The sequence below is a fragment of the Sturnira hondurensis genome, unplaced genomic scaffold (assembly GCF_014824575.4).
Source record: "Sturnira hondurensis isolate 20B ecotype Veracruz unplaced genomic scaffold, ASM1482457v3 Scaffold0001872, whole genome shotgun sequence".
NCBI classification, from domain to species: domain Eukaryota; kingdom Metazoa; phylum Chordata; class Mammalia; order Chiroptera; family Phyllostomidae; genus Sturnira; species Sturnira hondurensis.
Genome location: NW_028074503.1, coordinates 12,843,891 through 12,856,583, shown reverse-complemented (window position 1 = coordinate 12,856,583; position 12,693 = coordinate 12,843,891). Strand labels below are relative to the sequence as shown.

At 42.0% G+C, this 12,693-nt stretch overlaps 1 protein-coding gene across 5 annotated transcripts in view; it reads right to left on the bottom strand.

The window, feature by feature from the left end:
• The window catches only part of MAPRE2 (microtubule associated protein RP/EB family member 2), a 143,793-nt gene that overhangs the window by 49,655 nt on the left and 81,445 nt on the right, over positions 1-12,693 (bottom strand). For 3 of the 5 annotated variants that reach the window (XM_037032908.1, XM_037032899.1, XM_037032891.1), the window contains one exon: positions 11,498-11,625. The exons of 1 other annotated variant lie outside the window; for it this stretch is intronic. In XM_037032908.1, coding sequence (XP_036888803.1) covers positions 11,498-11,618 — 121 coding nt within the window. In that variant the 5' untranslated portion in view covers positions 11,619-11,625. Of the gene's footprint in view, positions 1-11,497; positions 11,626-12,018; positions 12,022-12,693 lie in introns of all 5 variants that reach the window. One more of the 5 variants, XM_037032914.1, reaches the window with a different exon arrangement.

Genomic DNA, 12,693 nt, shown 5'->3' with positions numbered 1-12,693 from the left:
AGAGCTCTGAAACCCGAAGTGGGAGAGCTTACATGTTGTTGACGGTGCTCAGGAAGAACAGGGTGGCAGGTGGCACTGGGGCTGGCCCTCGGTGGAGGCACTCCAAGCAGAGCCAGAGAACTAGAACACCTGGTGAAAGATGAGTTTGGGGAGATGGAGGGGAGTGATGGGGCTAAGTACTGGAAAGATGGGTTGCAGGCAGACTTAATTTAATAGGTATCAGGGAACCAACGCTTATTTCTGGGTACAAGTGTCAACAGAGAGAGTGCCTTAATAAATGATGACCCTTTTAAACTCCAATTTTAAGAATATTCTATTTTAAGGGCAAATGAGATTAAGGGTAAGAAACCTAAAACTTACACACTTCTCCCAATTTCTCAGGGAACTTCTACTGAATCATTACCCCTATCATTCTATCAATAGGTCACTATGGGAACTCCAGGTTTTCGTAGCTGATGAAGAGGCTTTCAGTACAGTGTAAGACGTAATGATATGAATTGACAAGCACCAACCTGCCATCCCCTTGTACACAATGGGCCACTCTCTCTGGTTGCTCTTTTTGTGGCCGAGGTCACTGTCTTTGGGACTGGGGGCTCCAGGGTTCTTCCCAGATTTAAGCCACTTCATCTGCTCTCCAGGGGTTACAGGTGAGGGCTCCTTACTGATCGGCACTCTCAACCTAAATCCAGCCCACCAGCTCTGACCAATCCCAGTGACATCCTCCCCTTGCCCGGGATGAGCGCTCTGGCCCCATAGCTCCCCCGTCAGAGGCCTAGCGGCCAGAGAAAGCCCAGGCGGCCAGGGCTGGTACCAAAGGAAGCCCCCAGCGATTGCGGAGGAACTACCACAAAACATTCACGAAGACTGTGACAGGTGAGAGAGCCTTTTTCTACAGTGAATTGCTTTCTGTTCCACAGATTAATCCCAGAACACACTGCTTTCTAAGCACAATTCTAGATAGGAAGAACCCAAATTAGCATACGGAATGTACAAGTATTTACCTCAGGGATTCAATCATATGACCACAGGAGAATTAAAAGCAGAATGGAATTTAATTTTAGTTAAAAAGAAAAACAAAGCAGGACAGGAGTTTTTTTTTTAAACGGTGGATTTAAACACAATTATGTGTAATTTTAAAATTGACATACATGCTTTCATTAAAATTTGGCTCTTCGGTTTTCTCAAGTTCTTTCATGAATTGTCATCCAAATGTAATTGGGAAGAAAAAAAGGTGGAAAATGATCCTCCTTAAGGAGAATGTTGAGAAACTGCAGGAAATTGTGTTGGCATGAGTTTCACACTTACAGCTTCTTACTGTCAAATAATTTGGTCATAAAAGCTTATGAGTGTTAATACTTGGGTAAGAACAAACCCTTGGAAGGGAGAGAAGAAAAAGGGAGGTAACCTGCAGTTCGCCAGATTACGTAACAGTGACGGGGTGGAAACACCCAACCTGCCGAGCGAGTTGCCAGGCAGTTCCATTCCTCTGTTTCCAGCTCTGCGATTCTAACATGCCCAAGCACTGGACAGTGACTTCTGACACTTTCTTTTTTTAATAGTGTCTACATGGCAGATCAACTGTAAACTTAAAAACACAACTCAGAAAAGAAACGAGTCAGAAACCAAATGTTTTCCTTTGATGAAGAGCAGATACTTGGCTTATCACCTTAGTGGCGCAGGCCTACTCATGTTTCAGATATTCCCGTGCAGAGGCGCCCGCTAGTGTTGTGTGCTGTCTGTGGTGAGGCGGGCTACATGTCTACTTTATCCAGCGCCCTTGGTTCCGCCCTTGCTCTATACTTGAATGAGCCGAGGGGGGGAAAACTTGAATACTCTGATACAAATGCATCAAGGAGAACTCCGGTAGTAGAAGAATGGGTCCTAACTGGGCATGATCTGCATTATTTTTGTAAATAGCTGTATCCTCAGATCCCAGCCCATTGTCTGACACATGTAGGCAGTAAACTGTAGGCACTCAATATATTAATACTGGCCAACCTCAGGAATATATAAAATCTGCTAGAGCATCAAATCAATAACTATGTGGTACCTTTACTCAAGATTTCCATCTTCCGCTGATTGGCTTGAATCCTCTCTTAGTTTGAAGAGCATTTCAATTAAATTCCATTTTATTAAAAGTATTTACTGACCATCCATTAAATCTGCGTGGACATTTGGCCGAAGACCCAAACAAGGCTAAGGTGAGCTTTTCTAGACTGAAATCATCTTCCCTTTCTCTGACTGCTACAGCATTTATTACCTAAAACAGGACTGTCCCTGTTCTGCCGCCCCGTATCCTAATACATGTTTCCGAGTTTTGCGCATGCATGTATGTGCAAAACACACCTTCTCTCTGCCTCGAGCAGGCATTTTCTTCCTAATGCGTCCCTTTGCCACCTTTTACACTTGGACAAAGATTCTCATTCTTTAAGTTTAGCCTAAATATCAACTTCTCTATGAAGTTTTTCTGTTCCTAGCACAGAATTAATGACTATAATGGCTAAGGAAACTCTCTTAGCTGAATCGTGAACAACTTTTTAGGACTGGGGACGGTCTCCAATTCATTTTTCTGCTGTGCTAGCACGGTGTCTACTGTGGCAATGAACCACTGGCAGCTCTAAAATTTCTATATGGCAGTTAGTTTAGAAACTGCCACCTGGCTGGAGTTGGGAAACACATATGGGAATAAGGGGACAGAACTGGATGGAAAATGGGCAACTAGTCTTAAATGTTCCATTAGCATGTCCCTTTATGTGAGACTAAGAAAATACCAACCTTTCACACTAAAGAGCTGGAGAAGCACTGATGGAGACCCTTGGGATAGCTATTGCAATATGGGTTTACCGAACTAAATTAAATACATGGAAAACAGTGATATCTTGAGGTATAAATCCTCTGGGGGACCAAGCTTGTTACAAAGCTATTCTAGATGTTCTATTTTTCTCAATAGCACAGAAAGAAGGAAACGAGGTTGTGAAGTCCTGCCAGGGGCAAGTTTTTTAAAGCAAGCCTGGGTTCAACACGAGGAAAGGGCCACATTCTTGGCATTCCAATGGGGGATTATGCACACATACGTGTATGTGCATTCATTATAAGGAGATGTTACCTTGCTTCACTCACCAGACATTATTCTGAGAGAGCTTTTAAAAGGCAGGTGGTGAAATCTCAGAGCCACCTTGTCGTTCGTGGAGGGAAAGAGAGCTAGGAGAGGAGAGGAGGCAAGGAGAACAGGCAGAGAAGGTGAGGCTCTCTCCCCACCCCACCCAGGTGTGGCTAGGTGGAACCAGGAGGAATTCTGTAAGACTGGAAGGAATGCCTGTGTTTTTGTATTAGTGGCTCGCTACCATTCGTTTAAAAAAAGAAGTTCTTGATGATGATGGTATCATTGGGTCACACCCTTGTTTTTAGCAGAATTACCAGATATGTCCCCTTTTTCAACTAGAATGTAATTCAAAGGGGTGATATGACCTTCTTTTCTGACACCTCCATCCCTAGAGGAGATGTCTAATGGGTTCTTAATAAATGGACATGGACAAAATCAGAAACACACACACATGCAGTGTGCCCTCTACTCTACCACACCCACAGCTACCAGACACAGAGCAAGGGCGACATAGGGTGTGATTCGAGGTGATTCCTGTTCTAGAGACAGCTGTGACTTAGGTTCTCCGAGCTTTTATCCTCACATAACATAGAAATAACAAGCTCCTATTCATCTTCTGCACAGGGTTGTTGTAAGAACTAAATGAATACCACGTATAAAAGCACACTGAAAATGGCAGAGACAGATATGTAAAAGTTGTGGCATTACGCCGTCATTACGCCTGGCTCGAATAACCGGAGCTTTAAAACTCAATAGGATTTATTAGGATTGTTTCAGATATGAAATAGGAATTTCTAAAATGCGTATTTTAATTCAAAGGACAAAGAATCAAAGACTAAAGTGAGGTGCTTGGCCTCCCACTAACAGAGAACAGGTATGAACACACTCCTTCGATCCTTCAGTGTATCTATTGAAAACCATTTGAGGGCTTCTCCAGTTCTTAAGCCTTTCCCCAGATAAACGTAGGAGGTACTTAAGTAATCACAAATTCATTTATAAAAGAAAATGACTATCTCTCCTCACTTTTATACTCTTCCGGTTAAAGTCTTTAGATGATTAAAACAGAAAAGGGGAAAAGGGAAAGAAAAAATAGCAATATGAATGCAAAAGAATGTTTTATTGGGAACATATCCATCATGTAAAGTGACTGACATCTTTAGACAAAACCAAAATAACTTACAATATGTTGGAATATACATTTTTTTCTTGTGAAGATACTAGTTTCTACATATCTTGGTGAATGACTTCAAAATAACATACCATCATATGCTTTAAAAGTAAGCATCTCAACCTAGAGATGAAATCAGAAGAGGCTCTAAAGGTTTCTGACACTGGAACAATGAATTACAAATGAGTCTGAAATACACCACTGTCTTGGGCTCCAAGGCCACCTCCCCCACCCTTCTCGGGGATTCCCTGGGGCCGTTTCCTCAGGCAGTCAGGCCCCCAGGCAGTCAGGCCCCCAGGCAGTAGAGCTGATGGAGTTGACCTTAGGGCTTCGGAAGTTCATTCATTAAGCCCCAGACTCCCTGGTATCTCTCTCATCACCTAGCCCCACCCTATACTTGTTTTGATGACCTGCTCATGGGAGGAAACAGTTCTCATCTCTTGACTCACAACTACAAACCATTCACAGTTTTTGAGCAGGTAAAACTCATCAGTCTTACTATAGTAGATAAAAAAAAAAAAAAAACCGGAACCCAAGGAATTGCATGATAGAAAGTTTGTAAGTCAGGAATATACTTATTAAGAAACCTAAAGACTGAGAATTTTTCCAGTTAAAGGAAAATAATTAAGAGATGAAAGCCTAGCATTTAACTAAGGGTATTGCTTTGGACAAATTCCTACAATTAAACTTTTGTGATCTTATTGAGAATTCTCAAAGACAATCAGTTTAAGTTTCTGATAACATGTCCTCGTGTATTGCATTTCCCCCACGAAATGAGAAGTTCTACAGTTCCCCGAGAATATCCCATATGTATGCATTGCGGCTTCAAATAGAGGAAAGACGATTTCCACATAGTCATATGATGAGATCATCAGGAAACACTCTACATTTCTTTTAGTGAAGACAGCATGCTTCATTCATTTAAGGGCTGTACCTAATAAAATACGTGGCATCCCAAGTACTGTCACCCCATCTGATTCAAAAGGGAGGAATTCTGAGGTGTTTTCCAAACTATGGCCCTTCTAAGCCCAGCAGCACTGGGCCACTCCCAAGGATCTGAATGAAGGTCCTTCTCCGCAGGCTCCCCTGTCCCCAGCCCCCCACCCCTTGGTATGCTCAAAGTTCTTGCAAAATGGCGCTTCCCACAGTGTGGTTTCTAGTCTTTCGCAGGAGAGTACCCTGCTGTGTTAATAAGCTCTTAGAGGACAATAACCAGTCTTATTTATCTGGGTCCCCAAGGCCTAGCTCAAAGAAGGCCTCAAAATATGTGTTAACTAAAACTAAATTGATTATCACAAGTGAATACAGTAATGAGACAGATGAAGATGTGACTGCTTTGAATGATATATCATCACATACAGAATGTAAAAAAACTTTTAGTGGCGGTTTGATAAATGAGAGTGAATGCACACATACTCTTCCCCAGTGGTATTTAGCATTACAAAAATACAGTTAAAAAACAATAAAAACACCAATTTGTTTAGTTTTAGCGATAATGTATCAAGATACATGCAAATAAAGAAATTTAGAAGAAAAAGTTACTGTATTCTATGTACTGCTCAAAAATAACCCTCCCTGTTAAACCCTCGCCCAAGGATATGTTTATTGATTTTAGAGAGGGAGAAAGGGACAGAGAGAAACATTGATGTGAGAGGGAAACACCCATCGGTTGCCTCCCTTTAGCACCCTCAGCAGGGACTGAACCCACAACCTAGATCTGTGCTTCTGTGCCCTGACTAGGGATCGAACCCATGACCTTTTTGGTACGTGGGATGATGCTCTAACCAACTGAGCCAGCTGGCCAAGGATAAACTCCCTTTTAATTAGCACATCAGTTGAGACACCAGAGTCTACTGCCTACTACAATAACTGAACCTGAGGCTGGACCCCTCCCTCCCCGCCTTGTCCAAGTCACTTTTTGCCCCCTTGCTCTGCAATTAGTTGGTATGCTAAGACCAAGTAAACTTATTTTAAAATTAGAGGAAAACTATCAGCAAAAAACCAAACACACAACTCCCCACCTCTCTACATAATACATCACAAACAAATGAAATCCAATATCATTCCACTATGATTCTATCTCTAACAATAGTAACACAATTCAAGATGACTTAACTTTCTTGCAGCAAATAACAATGTATGATTTTACAAAGCTAAGTACGTAAGCTCTTGAGCTTACAGATACTGATGAAATATCCTTACTTGGTTTCAGTTCAAGAGAGCCAAGGAGAGGTCCACTAAATTTAGACTCTGAGCTGATTTCCTCACTAACCTGTCCTCCTGACAGAGGTCTCTGCAGACAGAAGAAAGGAGGCAGAAGGGACACCACACTAGCACGGGATCAACCTATTTAACAAGCCCAGCCTGCAATCAAAAGTGGCCACAAAGAATGCTCTCCGGGCCTGGGCTACAAGTCCTGGGCATGGAGGACGGACAGCCACCCCTTTGTGACTCTTACAGCATTCCTGTAAAGCCCAGACCCTGCTGGGGCACAATCAAGGACCCAGAACTGTAAATGTGACTACAACGATGATAACATGATCAGCAAGATTCAGAAGTTTTTCTAGAAGAACACCAGGAATGTGATCCCACACAAGGCCTGAAACAATTAGGAGAAGCATAATCTGAAATGGAATCAAATCCTGACCCTTTTCCTATTTTTTTTTAAGACAGTCGAGAAAAAGCTAACTTTCCACCTAAAAAAAAAATGTTTTAATTCAAATGACGCTTTAGTAAAATACTAACATGCTCAGGAAAATGGCTGAGCAGTTAACCAGTAGAGTGACAGAGCCAGGCAGCACCCACCCAACATGTGCATTGTATCACCAGTGTGTGCTTCATCGATGTCTGCCCGGCCGGGGGGTGGGGGCGGGGAAGGAGGGGACGGGTGCTCAGACAGAAAGGGCAGCCTGCACCGGCCTTCTGAGGGGTGGGGGAATCACTAGTCAGGTTCTCAGCCGGCAGAGCACTGGCAGTGACCTGGCCTCTGCTGCTTAGATCTAGCCTAGGAGGGAGGACTGGCCGAAAAAGGGCCATCACAGAGAAGTTGGTGAGGCTAGGGGATGAAGAGTGAAAAGGAAAAGAAAATGATGTTTCTTTTATTCCCCTCACACTTCCCTGTTCCGGTTTCTTTTTGTTCCTCCCCCACACATAACCCATGACCTCTTCTATCATCTCCAAAGCCATCTCAACTTGCTAAAGCTGCTTTCAGGGAGTTGTAGCACCCAGCTGCCCATTCTCCCTCTTGAGTACCTTGTAAAGTATCTAGTAAACTGGCTGGAGCTGGCACCAAAGTAGAAACAAAAGATTTCACCCTGCCAAAAGCCCTATAAATTTTATAAACAATTAAACTAACACAAAATATTTTTAAGCAGAGCCAATCTAATATTGCACATGGTTTAACCCCCCCATTCAGCCATGGAAAATCTACAAATATCACTCATTTTCAAGCAGGTTTTGGTGAGCATACGCTGCTGCACTATAGGTGGCATTCACACCCACTGACAGCCTGCTCTCTGTTTATAAGGCCCACTGGTTTTCTTCGCTTGAACTTGCTTTTCACAAGAAATGAAACTGAATGCAAACCAAATACATATATGATTATGTGACTCAGATTTAATGTTCAAAAATTTTCATAAGGTTATATCCTTGGGATAAAATCATGGGAAATAGGAATGAGTCACTGTTTTACAATTTACTGCAATGTATTTCCAAGTGTTAGGCTTTCTTGCACCATTTTTCCTTTAAAGAGTTTTTAAAATGCTCACATTAAAAACAAACGAGATGTTTTATAAAGATAGGAAATTCTAAACACAAGTGTGAAACAGTATTTCAGCTTTTTATGAACTAAAGAAGAGCTGAATTAGTCTTAATAGTCGCTGGAAGGAAGTCTCTTAGCTGGAAATAAAAAATAAAATGGGAAATAATATAAACAGGAAAAAAAACACACTAAAGGAGGAATGCCGGAATTAAAGCCAAGTCTTTAGGAATGAGAGAAGGAAATAATCATATTGAACAGCAACAACAAAAAACCAGTTGAAACATATGAAGATATTTTGTGTACATTTTCCCATGGCATACTACTGAAATAAAGTCAGACATTTCAATTCAAAAAAAATTAAAAGTTGAAAATGTATCAGTCTAAGAAATTTGACTATTCCTAAGTATAATGAGGGTAAATCACTAAGGTCAACAATACTTGTTTTTTTCCTATTCTGACAGCATTGTCCTAGCTGCCTTAAGTGTCTTCTAGAACAATGAAAGGTATAAATAAATAAATTCATAAATAAATAAAAAGATAGGATTCTCCTGCTAAATGCCATTGCTGAAGACAAGGCCAAAGTCACAGACTAAATTATGAATAAGGAACCTGTGCCAGCTAGGGCTTTGGATAATTTAACCACAGTTTTAGTGGTTAGGGTTTTCTCAAAAATGCACTGCAAGCTCTTGGTGGCAGCACAAAGCATTGGGGTGCCTGTTAAGATGCAGATTTTGGGCTTTACACCCGGAGATTTTGACTTAGAAGGTCAAGGACCTTAAGAATCTGCATTTTCAGGTAGCTCTTCAGGAGGTTATCAATGCATATCACCCACGGTTTATACTTTGAGGAAGCTACTGCCTAATACAAGGGTGTCAAACTCATTTGCACCAGGGGCCACATCAGCCTCACGGTTGCCTTCAAACGGCCGAATGTAATTTTAGGACTGTAGAAATGTAACTACTCCTTAACTGTTAAGGAGCTGAAATTATATTTGGCCCTTCGAAAGCAACTGTGAGGCTGATGTGGCCCCCCGGTGAAAATGGATTTGACACTCCTGGCCTAACATAAATAAACATTTTCCCCCAGCAAAAAACACATTTCAGAGCAGAAAGGTAGTATCTTTCAAAGGCGAAAGATTTATAAGATCTGAAGAGAAACCAGAGTATAGAAAGGTATTATCTTCAAACCAAACTTTATTCTTCTCAACTGTCTATCTTGTGATCTTTGGTAGCCAGTCAGTTACTCCAATGGAAGTTCCCTGTTTAGCACTGATCAAAATTGTTTCTACAGGTTCGTCAAGCCACACCTGCTAGTAATATAGCTACGGACGGTTGCAAAATGCATGCCAATGATTACTTTAAAATAACTGCACAAATGTGGTTTAAGAATCCTTCACAAGTGCTACTTAAAACTTTGGTGAATATGACTTAAGAAATTTGAAAGATCTGCAAGGAAATTATGTATATTACTCATAAAATTTCACTTATCTAAAGAAACCTCTGATTTGCTTTCACTTGCTAGCAAAGACTCTCCAAGTGTATTGCATAGGAAGCTCCTCATGGATTCTTTTAACATTTAAGAACCATGACTGGGAATTTTCTGTATGACTCTCTTCCTTATCCCCTTCCGCCCTGGGCCTCTTTTTCTTCATAACCAACCCCCAATGTCCTTATCCACATATACACACACCCACTTTGTGGGGAAGATTGCATCAGTTACAATAAAGCAGCATGTGCTATCAACAAAGGGATTGCTAATAAGAGAGAAACTTGTGTTTTTTTCTGGAGCAAATAAAAAAATAAAATATGAGAGAGTATCAGAATGCACAGCAAGAACAGCACAGTAAAAATCTGACTGAGTGGCAACGTGAAGCTGAGTAAGATATGCTCGAACAGTAGCTGTTCGAGCCACTTCATTAGGCCAACATGCACCTGCTACATCATCGCAGCCTAGGCCAGCTTTCCTCTAGGCTGTCTGGGGTGGGGCAAGAAACTGGTCAGCAAGCACCTACTCTTGACCTCACAAACCACAGGACTTCATGTTTGAGGCCTGGGCACAGAGCGGCGGGTGAGGCAGTGCCTAGGTTCTGGCCAACCTCACTGCCTGCCTCGCGGGAAAAATGATCATGAGAGAAGAGGTATCGACAGTATCAGAAGTCTGTCCTTCCGTCTGTTTGGATCAAATCCAGACCTGCACAGAGCACAGAGAATGTTCACCGGTGGGCACTGCACTTAGGCATATCAGGGGGCTTTCTGAAATTTTCCAAATTCTGACTGTGCTCCTGAAATCTTTTTACACCCAGCACACTGGGAAAGACAGCAAACCGGCCAACAGCATGCACCAGATGAACCTGATGACTGCTTTGTACCCATTACGTTTCATGGAACTGCGTATGAATATACTTCAGTAATACATTCTATTTTCTAATACCATTTTCATGTCAGAGCCAGAGGGGAAATCTCTTACCAATTAGTTCACAAGAAGAAAATACTTCCTGTTTCCAAAGGAAGACTATTTATTCCTTCGATAAATACATACATCTATGAATGAATTACTTCAGCAGTGGCATGTTTTTATAACATGCCCCTACTTTACCACTGAAGTCAAATCTTTTTATTATTTAAACAAGTATTAGTCAATATACATTCCCTACAGACCTACTTGATACACAAGGCATGATGTCATTGCAGGCATTCAAAAAATAAAACTCAAGTACAGTCTTGTCCTCAAGGGCTCTTGGTGCCTCAGGGGAGGAGTTAGAGCTCCTAACACTGTGGCAAGGGTTGTGCTGGAAGGGCAGGCCCGTTGTTTCAGGGAACCCTTCACAGAAGGAGCCGGCCTAGAATGAGTCAGACTTTCAAGTGTGAATGGGAGGGGTTTTACCACAAATCAAAGCAAGCAGAAAGACCTTCTCAGCAAAGGGTGCATGGAGAAAGCTAGAGGATGCAAAAGGGAAGGAGTCTGCAGGGAGCGAGGAGTATTCTGCCGGGCTGAGACACAGGGAAGAGAGACGTAGATGATGAAACTGAGGAGATGGGTTGCAGCTAGACCATAAGGACCATACCAACCACACAAAAAAGTTTGAGTTTTATTTCAAGAGAAAGACAATGCAGAGCCCTCAAGGCTTTTAAGGATGAGAGGTGCAAGTCCCAATCTGTATTTTAGCAAAAAGTGTGGTGGCTAATGGGATGATGGAGAGGAGGCTGGAAGACCAGTTAGAGGCATCACAGGGCTCAAGTGAGACTGTTCAAATTACGTGTCAGGATGGCCCTATGCTCTTAGATGTTCTTGAAGGGTTTTCCCCAAACATTCTTTAATTTTACCCTCACAGGTTCCCTGTGAGGTACATATTGATACTGATGCATATTTTTCCTACCCTAAATACATCATCTGTGGTTCATTAAAATCACATTCCACATGACAGACAGTAAACATTTAGGTAAATACTTAAAAGATAATCTCTTACCTGAACAAAGCTGTTCCACTTTTGTGTAGTTTAAAGATACTATGTCATTAACCCATGCGATGATGTCATGTCTGCTCATAGTCTCTTGGGTTATCGAGGTAGAATACACATTGACCGCCATTCCCCAACTAGAAACAAAAAAACAAACAAGTTAGTTTGTCTACAAGGAAAAAGTAACTCAGAAACACAGACACCTATTCAAGGTGGAAACCCCAGGCAAAACTCGAAGGGATGTAAGAGTCCTGCTTTGGCTAAGCCCTTTTTTGATCTTTCTCTCTATTCTATACATTTGTCACCATACTGACTTGCATGCCTTGTTCACACAGCCTCATTTTCCATCTCCCTCAACTGGACTCAAACGTTCTGCCATTTCTGGGATTCCTAATTCATCCTTATTGGAGTCCCACTACACGTCTATGTGTGGTATTAAAAAGTTATCAGGTCTGTGACAGTGCACACTAGACTAGTCTTTTAGCTTTGTGCATTATTTCATAGCACTTCCACTGCTTACCAAGGGCCACCTGCTCATCGAAAAACACTATCATTTTTGCCTCCTCCCTTCCCCTCACTGATACATCCAGTCCGCCAGCAAATCCTGCTGCTTCTGCCTTCCGAGTGATATCCAAACTTCCATCAACCTGGTGTTTTGCAAAAGTCTCTTCACGCTCCTTCAGCTCAAGGCCTCCCCCGCAACCACCGGGTGTTACCACAACACGCACAATGATCCTGGTGGCATCAATCAGATCTTCCTCTCCTTAGTTCAAAGCCCTCCAATGGGGGCTCACCCAACAGAGCAGAATCCAAAGTTCTCAACATGCTTCATGAGAATGTAATCCTGGTATCTTCTCCTACCCTCTCCCCAGCTCTGCCCTATGCATGTCATACCCTACATCATGTACACACAGCACTGTGTGTGTGTGCTTTTACTTCAGCAGTTTCCTGATACATGCAAAAGGGGAGAGAACAGAACAACAAATAAGATGTGTTTACTTCTTGGCTTTAACGCTTCTCAATACTTGGCTGATCTTGTTTCCTTTATACTTCCATAAACATTCCCTGCCCCCTGTCCTCTGTCCCCAAGCTGGATTATTTGGAAGTAAATGCCAACCATCCCATCATTTTATCTATAAATAATTCAGCATATCTCTAAAAGATAAGTACATTTTAAAAAGCCAAACTGTAACAGTATTATTATA